At 44.7% G+C, this 16,196-nt stretch overlaps 1 protein-coding gene across 9 annotated transcripts in view; it reads left to right on the top strand.

Annotated features, from left to right (window-relative positions):
* The window catches only part of ANK1 (ankyrin 1), a 184,126-nt gene that overhangs the window by 111,947 nt on the left and 55,983 nt on the right, over positions 1–16,196 (top strand). For all 9 annotated transcript variants that reach the window (XM_066593421.1, XM_066593413.1, XM_066593416.1 and 6 more), the window contains 10 exons: positions 2,644–2,868; positions 2,969–3,123; positions 4,734–4,945; positions 5,042–5,246; positions 5,334–5,430; positions 5,819–6,047; positions 6,693–6,818; positions 8,738–8,857; positions 12,912–12,996; positions 15,841–15,915. In XM_066593421.1, coding sequence (XP_066449518.1) covers positions 2,644–2,868; positions 2,969–3,123; positions 4,734–4,945; positions 5,042–5,246; positions 5,334–5,430; positions 5,819–6,047; positions 6,693–6,818; positions 8,738–8,857; positions 12,912–12,996; positions 15,841–15,915 — 1,529 coding nt within the window. The remainder of the gene's footprint in view (positions 1–2,643; positions 2,869–2,968; positions 3,124–4,733; positions 4,946–5,041; positions 5,247–5,333; positions 5,431–5,818; positions 6,048–6,692; positions 6,819–8,737; positions 8,858–12,911; positions 12,997–15,840; positions 15,916–16,196) is intronic.

The raw sequence follows: 16,196 nt of genomic DNA on the forward strand, positions 1-16,196 counted from the left end.
ACCAAAGGGGTCAGCAATGCAAAGCCATCCCATATCTTTAAGAGCGAGCTCAAGAAGGGGCAAACCTTGATGCCCCTATGACTCAGACCCCCCCCCCCCCCCTGAGCTCGGCCCGGGACTGAATCTTGCTCCATCTCTACCCATAGTTTGGAGGGCCCTCCGTGTATTATATCCAGAACGGCCTTGCATATCGCAGACCTATAATAAAGAAGGAGATGGGGCAGGCCAGCCCCCCCCCCCCCCTCTCCTTTCGCTGGGGAATAAAGCGCCTTGAATCCCCCCACACAAAACATGTCACTGCCTTTCTCAATTTAATGAAAAAGTTTTTTGGGATCTGTATGGGTAGTGTTTGAAAGAGATAGAGAAGTATAGGGAGGGAGTTCATTTCAACTGTATTAATTTTGCCAAACCACGAGAGAGTCAACGGCCGCCACCTCTCGAAATCCTTCACGATAGAGGAGTATATGGGTTCGTAGTTCAAGTCGAACCATTTCCCTGGGTCGGGGGACAGGCTAACACCTAGATATCTAATATGGTCGTCTCGCCAGTTTAGGGGGGCCAGTGGTTTGAGCTGCTGAATTTCCTGCACTGGAAGCGTAATATTAAGGATTTCTGATTTATGCAAGGTGATTTTGAAGTTACTGAGCTGACTATAAATGTCGAATTCCCTTAATATGGCTGGAAGGGCCTCATTGGGATTAGTGGTATAAACTAGGAGATCGTCGGCGAACGAGACCACTTTATGTTCATTTTGAGCTACTCAGTAACCCTGGATGTCCTTATTTGCCCGTATGAAGTTGGCTAGTGACTCCATGACCAAGATGTACAGGTTCGGGAAGAGGGGGCATCCCTGTCTCGTGCCATTTCTTATATTAATTGGTACAGAGAGTTTCCCATTTACCCTTAACTGGGCTGTGGGGTTATCGTATAGGGCCACAACCCAGTTAACAAATCTGCTGCCTAGCCCTATTTTTGTCAGTGTTGCCTCAAGGAACGCCCAGCTGACCCAATCAAACGCCTTTTCAGCGGCAACCGAAAGGAGATACAAGGGACTTTTCACCTCCCATGCTCTCCCTATCAAAGAGAGTGTCCTGATAGTATTGTCCCTAGCCTCACGGCCCGGGACAAAGCCCACCTGGTCTCTATGGATAAGTGTAGGGACAAGGGGTCCCAAGTGTGTGGCCAGTGTCCTTGCATATATTTTTGTATCTACATTTAGCAGGGATATTGGGCGATAGTTTTTATAACATTTTTTCCTGGAGATGAGGGGAACATAAAAAGCGCAATTCTGACATTGTCGGGTTTTTCTCTGACGACATTGACCGTGTAAAGTAAATAACGTGTCACTTTGATAGATCTGACTTTTATGGACGCAGTGATACAAAATATGTTTTAGTTTTTTTATTTAGATTGTTTTTTTATTATAAATATGGTAAAAGGGTGGCTTTTAATTTTTTTTTAAATAATTAATACAACTTTTTTAAAACTGATTTTTACTTATTTTTCATAGGGGACATGAACTTGCAATGGTTGGATCGCTCCTGCAGTATGATGTAATACAATAGTAACACATCATACCGCCATCTGACATGCAATTTATCAAGCTACGTCACAGGCGTGGTTTGATAGGCAATCTGCAATGGCAGGCCTGGGGGCTTTTAGTAGGCCTCCAGCTGCCATAGCAACCGAACAGCACCCCACGATCTCATCTCGGTGGGCTGTTCGGGACCCCTGAACTCCGATCCTGGCATTTAAACGCCACTGTCAGAATAGACCTTGGTATTGAAAGGGTTAACAGCTGCGATCAGCGGGAGTGTTGATTGCAGCTGTTGCGGGCAGGTCTAAACTGTATTTTGAGCCATCACCCGCAGTGCATGGAGTAGGATTGACCCTCGATCTGCCTCCATACAAGCCCCGAACCTCCATGACGTAGCATAGTATTCCAGTTACACAAAGTTACTGTCAAATGAATGATTATCAAATGTTACTAGAGCTTGCAATGTGGTTTTGATTTGGATTTTGTGTCTGTCGCTCTATAAACCATCACCTTCTTCTCGCAGTTCAGAAGTGTTTATTCCCAGGTTGCCATGGATACGTCCTGTAGACGTTCAAGTACTACAGGTCGGGCATGCTCAGTAGGAAGAATCAGGGACAGCTTTTTTTGTATTCAGCTCTTGGGACTGGATTGCTGACCAATAACAGGAAGGAAGTACAGAGCAGGAAATTGTGATAAATGTAGTTTCAAGCTACATGCCAGCAGGGATGCGACAGCCTTTTTGGAAAATAGTGATGTGGGGAAACATCAGAAATGGGGGAGAGGATAAGAAAGTAATGGCTGTGTGATTTATACCAATAACCAGCTATGTATAAACGTGCTGCAGACCAGAGGCGTAAGTTGAAGCTTCTGGGCCCCAATGCAAAATCTGTAACAGGACCCCCAAGTATAATGCTTTATTCATAGTACTGAGCTCCCTATATGGAGAAGAGAGGCCTTATGGACCCCCTAAGTCTCATGAGCCTGGGTGCAACCACATCCCCTGCACCCTCTATAGTTACGCCCCTGGTGCAAACATCTTTCATATATGAAATTTTTGAAAATTCGCTTCACAACTGAAATACCCATTTAATTACTCTTTATTGCAGGTTTTTAGTTAGTTTTATGGTAGATGCCCGAGGTGGATCAATGCGTGGAAGCCGTCACAATGGTCTGAGGGTCATCATCCCACCCAGGACTTGTGCTGCCCCCACAAGAATAACTTGTCGCCTTGTGAAACCACAAAAGCTTAACTGCCCGCCACCAATGGGTGAAGAAGAGGGGCTGACCAGCAGGATCATTGCTCTGGGTCCTACTGGGGCACAATTTCTTAGGTGGGTATCAAGGTTTGCTGAAACTTCTCACATTGTGTCAGCATCTTTAATACTTAGCTTCTTTTCCCAATCTCCTTACTAAGGTTCTTCTTCATTCTAGCCCTGTGGTGGTGGAGATCCCTCACTTTTCCTCAGTGGGACGTGGCGATCGAGAACTGGTTATCCTGCGTAGTGATAATGGGTCGGTGTGGAAGGAACATCAGAACCGTTATGGAAAGGAATACTTGGAGGAGGCACTGAGTGGTATGGATGAAGGTATGATGTAGACATTAACAAAGGAAGGGTTGTTCTTCTTTATATTGCCATACTCTTCTTGGTCCCTTGCCATGATCTGTTTTCAGAAACATTTAGGTTTGGGTGATGACTTTGGACATACACCAATTATGAAATGCTAGGTACCTAAACAAAAAGCTCAATACTTGGGCCTTACTGATCAGCTATAATCTGTTGAGGAAACTGGCAGAAAGTGTTCATTTCCCCTACAGCACCACCACAGGAGAAATGAAGCATTACACAGCTCTCACTTTGACAATCAAATACCATGCTCTGTAGTGATGAGGGCCAAGAACCATGAAAAAGCTGTTTGATGATGGATATCTTTTCCTATTGGAGAAGATTTTTGGTTTGACTAATATCTTTAAGCACATTGCAAGGCCTGTTAAGGAGTTGGACATTAAAGGGGTATTCCAATCTCAACTGTTCATGGCCAAGATGAGAAAACTGGGCTCTCTGTTTCCCACCACCCATCGGAAACAGCCAAGCTCTTCAGCTCAGTGCTGTTTCCATAGCTCTCATTGAAGTGAGCTATAGAGACAACATTACACAGCAAGCTACACTGTTTCTATAACTTCCCGAGTTACGGAAACAGTGTAGTACAATGTGCTACACTGCTTCCATAGCTCCCATTCACTTCAATGAGAGCTACGTAATCCGTGGTGAGCTGTTTCCGTAGACTCTGGCCAGTAACTATTTCAGGGGTTTTCCGAGATGGGAATACCCCTTTGACTTCTAAAGTAGCTACCTTCACTAGGTGGAACTAGAAAGACAAGTTTCTTTCTCTTGGAACAGAGCAAATTTACATATCCTTTTTTCCCAAGGAGCATTGCCTGGCCTATAGACTCCCTACACCAGCTCTAGGGGTCTCCAAAAGGAGAACAGTAACTCCCGAGAATCCCAAGTTATCACCGGTCAATGTTTAAAACTCTATTGTTTATTATTCATCAATAGCTTTTAACCCCCAGGTTATTGATCAGAATTAATTTCATAGTCCGTGCTGACTGCCCAATTATGTTTGAAGGATGATCCATACTGGCTTCATTTTTTTTCTTGAAGGTTCTCCAAACCCTATAGATTCTGGGATCAGGTGATTGATAATATGAATTCAATTTTTAATCTTAGTATTTTCACAGAAAATACATTATGTGTATTTAGTGTGTCGAATATTGTCGTCTTCCTCTCCTCGGCCATTCAGAAGGCACTTTATGTGGCAAGAAGATTAATTGCAAGTAAATGGCTTTCGAAAGATGCTCTTACGAATGGTGAATGGAAAAATTGCCTATTTAACATCCTTTTATATTAACGGCTGTGTTATACCAAAGTTGACAAATTAGCTGGAGTTATGGAGACGATGGATTTATTACACTGAGGTTTAAAACACTGCATTTGTGAACTGAAAGTGGACATAATAATGTTGGTATATCAGAGTTTTTCTTTCCTTTTCTCCTCTGTTGGTGGTTGTAGAGTTGGGTATATGCAGCTTTTTTCTTATAGGGTATTATTTTTTGTGTCAGGCTAGGAAGAAAAAAAACACTTATTTGCATGGAATTACTAATGGTATCATGGTCTGTTCTCTGGTACTGCTGTAGAGTTGGAGAGTGAAGAGGAGTTACATAAGAAGCGCCTTTGCCGTATTGTCACCACTGACTTTCCACTATACTTTGTGGTGATGTCACGGGTATGTCAAGATTGTGAACTCATTGGGCCAGAAGGGGGAGTCCTTAAAAGCCGGCTAGTACCTCAAGTTCAAGCCACCTTCCCCCCAACTGCTGTAACCAAGAAAGTCAAATTGTCACTGCAAGTAAGACGCACTCTAAAAACACAAAATAATAGTATCTTATTGTGTCTGTATATTGTGTTGGGGGCTAGTAACATTCGACCTCTTGTGTCTTCCTAGGCTCAGTCTGTGCCAGATGATCTAGTTTCACGGTTGCTTGGCAATCAAGCAACATTTGGCCCCATTTGCACTGTGGAACCAAGACGTAGGAAGTTTCACCGGCCGATAGGTCTGCGCATACCCCTACCGCCATCCTGGAAAGATAGTCCTCGAGATAGTGGAGAAGGAGATACCACCAGCTTGAGACTCCTTTGTAGTGTAACTGGTGAGGGATCTGGTGTTAATATGACAATGTCTCGATTGAAGCCTTCAAGTTTTCCTTTATTTCACATTTACTTCTTCTACTTCTAAGGTGGAACAGCTCCTGCTCAGTGGGAAGACATTACCGGGACTACTAAATTAGTATATGCCAATGAATGTGCCAATTTTACAACCAATGTCTCTGCCAGGTAAGTGGGTGAAGCACAATTGTATGATTCTTTGAGATTCTACTCACATCACATTTAGAGCTTACGCTTTGCTCCCGGCATATACGCCAAAAGTATCCATATGGTTCCATTTACCCAATGACGGGCCAGTATACATCAGTATATTTGTTTCTCAGCATGAAATATTGTAGTGGATTAGGCTATTCCATACATAGGCATACCTTAAAAAAGGGAGCCTTTGAGTGATGTACTCCACTGTATGTTTGCCTGTATGGAGGGATACATTGCAGAATTGTGGCATGGGTATACCTCATATGATCCTCCTGACATACATTTCAAAAGTAGGCTCTACACCCAATGTGAACAGAGCCTAAGATACTCATTCCGGCATCTTCTAACCTATTGGCAGGTTTTGGCTCTCGGACTGCCCCCGCACTGCTGAGGCGGTTTCCTTCTCCACTCAACTCTACAAGGAGCTTAGTGCCGTCCCATATACAGCACGATTTGTTGTATTTGCCAAAATGTCAGATGGGCGGGAAGGTCGTCTACGATGCTATTGTATGACAGGTGACAAGCTGGAGAAGACTCTGGAGCAGCATGAGAACTTTACGGAAGTTGCACGTAGTCGGGACATTGAGGTACATAGAAGACCATGGTTTATTGACCATCTATAGTGATTTAAAATGCATGATATAGACTTGGTCCATGTTCTGGTTTTTGGAGGCAACCAGTGACCTCCTAGCCTGGCTGATGTGATCAAATAATGCAGCCCTTGCAAGATACATAGATAAGAACCTACAGTAGTTGTGTAACTGAAGTGACTTCAAGCAATGGTGTACCAAGTGGTACTTTATGAGCTTCATACTGTTTTTGTTTTTACATATGCCCTGCCCATTAACTTTGGTCAAACCCTCAAGCACTGCCCACAAGTGGTGGAACTGTCATCACACTCCAAAATGTATTCAGTACCCAAACTTAATCCGGACCCTGAAATAAATTCAGACCCCAAACTAGACTCAAAAATAAAAATGGACCCCAAAGTCTTTTGGCCATAGCGTCAGGGCATTGTGAGTGGCAGTGAAGAGGACTGTATGATGTGGTAGCCAAGAAACCATATACTGCGCCCGAGAGACTTGTCTGCGCTACAGGTAGTTTCCTCTTTAACAGGAAGTTGTTGAAAATGGGAGAACTTATATATGACTCATGTTTATTTACTTATGTGATTCTGTACTTTAACATCCCATGAACAGGACTCTAGCTGTTCTTTTATCTTGTGTCCACAGGTTATGGATGGGACTCAACTTTTTGTAGAGCTGTCGGGAAATCTAGTTCCTCTCAAGAAAGCAACACAGCAGAGAAGTTTTACTTTCCAGGCATTTAAAGAAAACAGACTTGCACTGCCCATTAAGGTGAGAGAGCAGCTCAGAAGATTGTTCTCCTGCTATGATTATGTCACGAGTCTAGTGCAGGATCGGAATCTCGTGTTGTAGCCACTTACTGGAGTGTAGCATGGTCTAGAATAAGCTAAGGTCCGGTACACAGGGTGGTAGTGTAGTCCAGCAGGTTTCGGCAGAAGAATAGTTAGGTGGAATAGCCAAGGTCTGGTACACAGGAACAGTCTTCTCTTGTATGGTAAAGGCAGGTAAAGACAGGAGCAGGTTTATAGGCTGAGGTACTGAACACAATAAACACTCAAGGAAGGAGGGAACAGAGCCAGGTTTATATAGGAGACTAATTGGGGAAGGTACAAGACACAGGGTGGACTAGACAGGGAAGACACGGAGCCAAGACATGGAACAGGAGACAAGGAACGGAGAACACAAGAGTAAGAATCCAGGGAGCTATCCAGCATGCTGAATAGCTCAGTATGAAGGGCTGCCGCTCGGGGTGCAGGAGGTTATTTGGAAGACATAAGCATGATGTGTGCAGCCACATAGTGACCTAAAAACAATGCTTTTACCTTTTTTAGTAAATCTCCCTCACACAGTTGCTCTCGTTGGGCATATTCCACACTTTATTTCGCCCTTGTAAATGTTGGAAAAAGTTAAAGTCTAGAGATGAGCGAGCATACTCGTTAAGGGACAACACTCGAGCGAGTATCGTCCTTTTCGAGTACGTGCCTGCTCGTCAGAAAAGATTCAGGTGCCAGGGGGGAGATCTCTCTCTCCTCCCCCCCCTCCCACTCCCCCCTGCGTACTCCCGCAACCCACTGCTCACCCCCGCCAGCACCCGAATCTTTTCTGACGAGCAGGCAGGTACTCGAAAAGGACGATACTCGCTCGAGTATTGTCCCTTAACGAGTATGCTCACTCATCTCTATTAAAGTCTTATAAAGTCCCTTTAAAACCAACATGTCTTAAAGGGACTTTACCACCAAATACTTTTAGATCCTCTCCACAGGATAAGAGGTAAAAGTCTGATCATTAGGGTTCTATCACTAGGATCCTCAGCGATCCTAAGAACTGCACTCCCATAGTGCGCCTGCTCGACCAATGCTCCATGCACTTCTATGGAACAGGTGGAGATTAATGCACTCAGCAATCTCCCTCTGATCACTGCGACCCCCAGCCATCCCGAGAATGGCGACCCCAAAAGCCACATGTGAATGCACACATGACCACCACTCCATTCATTCCTATGGGATGGAAGGAGACTGTTGAGCGCATCAGTCTCACGTTTATCCCGTGTTCTGTTGATAAGGAAAAAATGTCTTTGGGGGTAAAACCCCCCTAAACTACTGTTTGACATGTCAAAATTACTATAATATTAAAGTCCCAGAAAACCCCTTTATTAGGTTTGTTGATTTTCGATAATCCCCTTTTCTTAGAAGAGTCGCCCACAATATTCTGATCACATGGTGTCCCGCTGCTACGGCCTCCAGTGAACAGTTGTAATCTGTAAGGGAGCCTCACAGCAAGTGTTTAATTTTTCTACAGCGCCACCAGAGGAGAATTAAATTATTGCACCTTTCCCATTAGTCTGTACTTGCGAATAACAGGCATCCCACAAAAAGAGAATTTCTTTGTAGTCGGCCAACTCCTTTCAAGCTATATTCATCCAGGCAATTTTCCCATGCGAGTTCTGTCCGATTCTGAGATGAAGCAAATCACGCGTTATGATATCCTAGATATTTATCATATAACTTATAGGAGCACGCCTAATTACTATGTTTTTATACTAGGATCATTAATATCATATCAATAATCATTAAAAGGTTTAAATAAGATTTTTCTTTAAAGGTTTCCATGAAAATAGAGAGTTACAAAAATAATACTTGTAGTGTAGTTCTGAGTTCTGCATATGTAATGTGATATATGTTCTTGCTTAGGTGCGGGACAGCAGCCGGGAACCGTGTGGCTCTCTTTCGTTCCTGCGTAAATCTATGAAATATGAACCGTCCCAGCAAGTCCTTTGCCATTTGAATGTCACAATGCCACAGTATACACAGGTACGACGGGTACATAAGCGTAGATGATCCTTAGCCAAGGTTGAATACTTGCACCCTATACTGATAGCTTTACAGTGCGTTATGAATTATTAGAACACCATTTTACAGTTTAATCGGAGAAAAAAAAAAGACATCAAACATTGAGAAGTTTTGTAAATACATTGCGGTGACATTGAATTAGAGCCTGTAATATACTCCAGAGCTGCGTTCACCATTCTGTAGTTAATCCATTAGGCCAAGATTCACACTTGTGGATTCTGCAGCTAAATCTTAGTCGAATTCACAGCATTACCACTGGCAGTCTATGTGAATGGGGTATTTTATGCATTTATTTGCTCCTTATCTACATGGATTGCTGCATGTTAGCTCCTCTAATTTTCAGTGCAGATACTCAGAATGCAAATTCACAAGCAAATCCTGATAATTCACAGCAGATTTGCCTAGTGCATATTCTGACCATGTAACATCACCTTAGAGGGAAATAGGAAACTCTATTACCAAATTAAAGGCTGCAGAGCTCAGGAATATATACAGTAGAGTTTTCTATGATTTAATGCAGTATTTTGTGTAAAATAACCTGTTTCACTGTTGCCAGGTCTCATAAAGAAAGCCAGCGAGTCCTGCTTCCTCTACCCATACATAGAGGAAGCCTGTGAGTCCTGCTTCCTCTACCCACACATAGAGGAAGCCTGTGAGTCCTGCTTCCTCCACCCACACATAGAGGAAGCCTGTGAGTCCTGCTTCCTCAATCCACTCATAGAGAAAGCCTGTGCGTCCTGCTTCCTCTACCCACACGAAGAGGAAGCCTGTGAGTCCTGCTTCCTCCATACACACATAGAGAAAGCCTGTGAGTCCTGCTTCCTCCATACACACATAGAGAAAGCCTGCAAGTCCTGCTTTCTCCACCCACACATAAAGGAAGCCTGTGAGAGTGTGGGTAGAGGAAGCAGGACCCACAGGCTACCTCTATGTAAGGATAGAGGAAGCAGGACTCACAGGCTTTCTTTATGTGTGTGTGGAAGAAGCAGGACTCAAGCTTCCTCTATGTGTGGGTGGAGGAAGAAGGACTCACAGGCTTTTTCTATGTGTGGGTGGAGGAAGCAGGACCCACATGCTTCCTCTATGAGTGGGAGGAGGAAGCAGGACTAACAGGCTTTCTCTATGAGTGGGTGGAGGAAGCAGGAACCACAGGCTGACTCTGTGTGTGTGGGAAGCAGTCCTCACAGGCTTTCTCTATGTGTGTGTGGAGGAAGCAGGACTCACAGGCTCTCTCTATGTGTGTGTGGAGAAAGCAGGACTCACAGGCTTTTTCTATGTGTGGATGGAGGAAGCAGGACTCACTAGCTTCCTCTATGTGTGAATGGAGGAAGCAGGACTCACAGGCTACCTCTATGTATGGATAGAGGAAGCAGGACTCACAGGCTTTCTTTATGTGTGTGTGGAAGAAGCAGGACTCAAGCTTTCTCTATGTGTGGGTGGAGGAAGCAGGATTGACAGGCTTTCTCTATATGTGGGTGGAGGAAACAGGACTCACAGGCTTTCTCTATGTGTGGGTAGAGGAAGCAGGACTCACAGGCTTTCTCTCTGGTGGGTGGAGGATGCAGGACTCACGGGCTTTCTCTATGAGTGGGTGGAGGAAGCAGGACTAACAGGCTTTCTCTAAGAGTGGGTGGAGGAAGCAGGAACCACAGGCTGCCTCTATGTGTGTGTGGAGGAAGCAGGACTTACAGGCTCTTACTATGTGTGTGTGGAGACAGCAGGACTCACAGGCTTTTTCTATGTGTGGATGGAGGAAGCAGGACTCACTAGCTTCCTCTATGTGTGAATGGAGGAAGCAGGACTCACAGGCTACCTCTATGTATGGATAGAGGAAGCAGGACTCACAGGCTTTCTTTATGTGTGTGTGGAAGAAGCAGGACTCAAGCTTTCTCTATGTGTGGGTGGAGGAAGCAGGACTCACAGGCTTTCTCTCTGGTGGGTGGAGGATGCAGGACTCAGGGGCTTTCTCTATGAGTGGGTGGAGGAAGCAGGACCCACAGACTTCCTCTATGAGTGGGTGGAGGAAGCAGGACCCACATGCTTCCTCTATGAGTGGGTGGAGGAAGCAGGACTAACAGGCTTTCACTATGAGTGGGTGGAGGAAGCAGGAACCACAGGCTGCCTCTATGTGTGTGTGTGGGAAGCAGTCCTCACAGGCTTTCTCTATGTGTGTGTGAAGGAAGCAGGACTCACAGGCTCTTACTATGTGTGTGTGGAGGAAGCAGGACTCACAGGCTTTTTCTATGTGTGGATGGAGGAAGCAGGACTCACTAGCTTCCTCTATGTGTGAATGGAGGAAGCAGGACTCGCATGCTTTCTTTAGGTGTGTGCGGAAGAAGCAGGACTCAGGCTTCCTCTACGTGTGGGTGGAGGAGGCAGGACTCACAGGCTTTCTCTATGTGTGGGTGGAGGAAGCAGGACTCACAGGCTTTCTCTATGTGTGTATGGAGGAAGCAGCACTCACAGGCTTTCTCTATGTGTGGGTGGAGGAAGCAGGACTCACAGGCTCTCTCTATGTGTGTGTGGAGGAAGCAGGACTCACAGGCTTTCTATGTGTGTGTGGAGGAAGCAGTTTTCACAGGCTTCCTCTATGTGTGTGTGGAGGAAGCAGGACTCACAGGCTTTCTATGTGTGTGGAGGAAGCAGTTTTCACAGGCTTCCTCTATGTGTGTGTGGAGGAAGCAGGACTCACAGGCTTTGTCTATAGGTATGTGGAGGAAGCAGGACTCACGGGCTTTCTGTATGCGTGTGTGGGGGAAGCAGTCCTCACAGGCTTCCTCTATGTGTGTGTGGAGGAAGCAGGACTCACAGGCTTTCTCTATGTGTGGATGGAGGAAGCAGGACTCACAGGCTTTTTGTATGTGTGTGTGGAGGAAGCAGGACTCACAGGCTTCCTCTATGTGTGTGTGAAGGAAGCAGGACTCACAGGCTTTCTGTATGTGTGTGTGGAGGAAGCAGGACTCCCAGGCTTTCTGTATGTGTGTGCGGAAGAAGCAGGACTCAGGCTTCCTCTACGTGTGGGTGGATGAGGCAGGACTCACAGGCTTTCTCTATGTGTGGGTGGAGGAAGCAGGACTCACAGGCTTTCTCTATGTGTGTATGGAGGAAGCAGGACTCACAGGCTTTCTCTATGTGTGGGTGGAGGAAGCAGGACTCACAGGCTTTCTCTATGTGTGGGTGGAGGAAGCAGGATTCACAGGCTTTCTCTATGTGTGGGTGGAGGAAGCAGAACTCACAGGCTTTCTCTATGAGTGGGTGGAAGAAGCAGGACCCACATGCTTCCTCTATGAGTGGGTGGAGGAAGCAGGACTCACAGGCTCTCTCTATGTGTGTGTGGAGGAAGCAGGACTCACAGGCTTTCTATGTGTGTGTGGAGGAAGCAGTTTTCACAGGCTTCCTCTATGTGTGTGTGGAGGAAGCAGGACTCACAGGCTTTCTCTATGAGAGCTGGCAGCAGTTACACAGCTTTTTATATGATAATACAACATGAAACCATAGAAAATGGTATCTCCTAGCTTCTGTATGCTATACTGCTCTCAGATAGGAGACCTGACTGAGCCCTTACTTATGGAACATGTGCATTCTGAGAAAGGTTATTCGGGTGCACATCATTTGAGTAGAGACCGTCAGCAATGTGACTTAAATGAATATAACCCTTGTGAGGAGAAATTGTTGACTTACCCATGTCTATATTTACTTCCCAAGCAATCATCCAGCACTTGTCCTTTATATATGGCTGTCTAGTACCCTTTCATCTTGTAATTGTCTTTTTGTTGGGTCATTCAGCATTGGCTTTTGTCACTTTTTTGTATCTTTTGTCTTAAGGTATGTGTTGTGGATTACAGCAATCTCTGGAATGTCTGTTCTGCTGTGTTGTTGTTGCCATTGTGTACTTGTGTTGATACTTTTTATTGTGCTTTGTCTTATTTTCTCTGTGCTCGTGTCCTGCATTGTACTGAGTATTACCATATTGTGTCATTATGTAGTTGTGTAAAACTGAGTTGTGTTGTCACAGGGCCCAGGCAGCCTGGACAGGAGGAGGACGCTGACCCCACTTGCTCTAAGAGAGCGATACAGCCTTCTGAATGACAGCACAAGGGGTGAGACAGTGGGATAATAGATGGGCACACTGGGCAAGTTGGACATATTGACTATATGGTTGGTTGGAATATATGGCAGAATAATAGGATTTGGGGTGAAATTTATCAAATCTTGTATAAGGGAAAATTAAAGGAGTTGCCTATAACAACCAATCAGATCAGATAAGAAACTGGAAATGAATCGTTATCATTATTCGTTCATTATTACAGTTACATGGGGAATAAGAAGGAGGATGAGATTCTGGGTGTATGTGGACAAACATGGTGAACACATATGATCAGAGAGATAGCTAAGAAACAGGTTGGGGGCTGTATGTGTTCTGTCTGGTCATATATCCCCCTTAGCACTCTTCTGCTTTCTTCCCCCTGTCCCAGTTTTGTTCCCCCTTTTCCTACACATGTCTTTCTGATTCTCTAATCCCCAAATCTCCTACAGCCATAATCTTTATTCACTAACAATCAAGAAAGTTTTAGGCTTCATGGATGCTACTGTACAGGGGCACCCGGGCCCAGAAGCCTTAGGGGGCCCATAAGGCCTCTCTTCTCCATATAGGGAACCCAGTACGATAAGTAAAGCATTATAGTTGGGGACCCTGTTACAGGTTTTGCATCGGGGCCCAGGAGCTTCAAGTTACGCCTCTGGAGCCTTCATACAGTAGCATACAGCCTCTGAGTTGTACAGAGTTGTAATATGGCAGCCATAAATGCCTATTTCCCCTACTATACCTCTATATGCCTCCGATTTAACACGCAGCTATTGGGAGCATTGTTTATATCACATTCTGTATGTGCCATTTGCCCTTGAATGTTGTATTACAAAGACATTCTACCCCGAAAACATTGCATTGCTCTCAGAGGAGAATAACCATGTAGTACATCCCGTAAGGAGGCACAGAATGACGGTTCTGAGTACATAGTCACAGGGACTCTGCGCGTCTCTCTACGTGACTCTATGCCATGTTCAGAGGCTCTAAAGAAAGTACTTGCAAAGAAATAAAAGTTTTTTTCAAGACATATTGTTAACAATTATTGATACAGTGTGCGAGTCCCTCTTACTCTTCTCACAGTCCTCTCTTACTCTGATCTAGGTTCACTTTTACTGTCATTCTCCTTGTAATATCTTCTCAGTTTCCTCTTCTTGTCATCTTAGTCACTTCTTATTTTCCAGTTACAGTCCCCTCTTATTCTCTTCTCGTAGTCTCTTCTTGCTTGCTTCTCACAATCCCCTCTTACTCTTTACTTAGTGCTCACTTTTTTCTCACAATCTCTCCTTATTCTCTTCTCAAAGTCCACACTTGCTCTACTTTCACAGTCCCCTCTATACTCTCTTCCCACAGTCTCCTTTTACTGTCATCTCACAGTCTCCGCTTACTATACTCTCACAATCCACTCTCTCTTCTCACAGTCCCCTTTTATTTCGTTCTCACAGCCCCCCTCTTGCTCGCTTCCCATATCTCCTCTTCCTCTCTTCTCACAGTCCCTCCTTACTGTATTCTCAAAGTCAGCTCTCCTCTTCCCAAATCCCTCCTTACTATCCTCTCATACACCCATCTTGCTCTCTCTTCTCATAGACCCCTCTTACTTTCTCTCCTCACATTCCTCCTTTACTCTCTTCTCACAGTCTTTACTTATAGTTTTCTCAGTCCCCTCTCACTCTCTTCTCACAGTACTCACTTTCTTCTCTACTTATTCTTTTCTCACAGTCCACTCTTGCTCTCCTTTCTCAGTGCCATCTTACTCTCTTCTCACAGTCCCCTTTTATTGTCATCTCGCAGTCCCCTCATACTTTTGTCTCACCATCCCCTTTTACTGTCTTCTCACAGTGCTCTCTTCTCATATCCCCTGTACTATCTTCTTACAGTCCCCCTTTGCTGTCATCTCACAGTCCCGGCTTACTATTCTCTCACAGTGCTCACAGTCCCCTCTTACTCACTTCTAAGTTACCTCTTAACTGTTTTCTTACTTACCCCCTTGTACTGTCCTCTCACAGTCCCCTCTTACTCGCTCCTTATAGTCTGTCCTTGCTCTCTTCTCACTTCCCCTTTTGGACTCTTCTCACAGTGCCATCATGTTTTCGTCTCAAAGTCTCTACTTGCTCTCTTCTCACAGTCCCCTTTTACTGTTGTCTCAGTCACCACTTACTATACTCTCATAATCTACTCTCTCTTCTTACAGTCCCCTCTTTCTCTTCTTCTATCTCCTCTTGGTCTCTTACATTCCCTCCTTACTGCCCTCTCACAGTCCCCACTTTCTTCTTAGTCTCTACTTTATTCTTTTCTCACAGTCCCCTCTTACTCTCTTCTCACAGTCCCCACTTTCTTCTTAGTCTCTACTTATTCTTTTCTCACAGTCCCCTCTTACTCTCTTCTCACAGTCCCCACTTTTGTTTCACAGTCTCCTTACTCTCAGTTTACAATGTCATATGACTCTCTTTTTACTGTCCATTCTTACCCATTTTTTAGTCTCTCACAGTCCCTTATATTTTATCTCTGCTGGTTTTTATGATATGCCATCTTCTCAAAGTAGTCTCTTCTCACACTTCCCTTTCATTCTCTCTCTCCAGCCCTCCTTAGTATCTTCTCTCAGCCATCTTACACGTCTTAATGTTTCAGAGAACCCCTTTAACACTGATGGCCTATCTTTAGGCTATGATACCGCTCCCTTATCCTATATTCACACTTCCCTTTTTCCTGACGCTCTCCTTCACTTACACACTCCCATTTTATAATGTATTCTCATGCTTTCTCTTATTATTTTTCGCACTTTCAGTGAAATGTACTATTTTCTGCCTCTGTCGTGTAATTTTTTCTTACTTTTGCACCCCCGTTTTCCCTGTCTCCCCAGGCTCGCTCGGTGGCACAGACCGTTTTGATATGAAGATGGCCGTTATATCCGAGCACCTGGGTCTAAGCTGGGCCGGTGAGCTTACACACCAACACTGGAAGACTTTATGCCCTTCATGCTAATTCTAACCAACCTCGTAATATATCTTTATAGAGGCAGCATCTGTTCTGCATGCAAACAATTAATCAAGAGACTAAGCATATTCTCACAGTGTCCTTGTCATGAATCCCACACTGATATCACTTACTATGTATTCCTATGCATTAGCGCTATGCCCAAGGTCCAGTATTTTAATTAATACGGATTTTGTCTTTCTTTTTGTGGATTTTTTTTGAAAAGCGGGTTGTGCTGCCAAG

Source organism: Eleutherodactylus coqui, chromosome 2 (assembly GCF_035609145.1).
Source record: "Eleutherodactylus coqui strain aEleCoq1 chromosome 2, aEleCoq1.hap1, whole genome shotgun sequence".
NCBI classification, from domain to species: domain Eukaryota; kingdom Metazoa; phylum Chordata; class Amphibia; order Anura; family Eleutherodactylidae; genus Eleutherodactylus; species Eleutherodactylus coqui.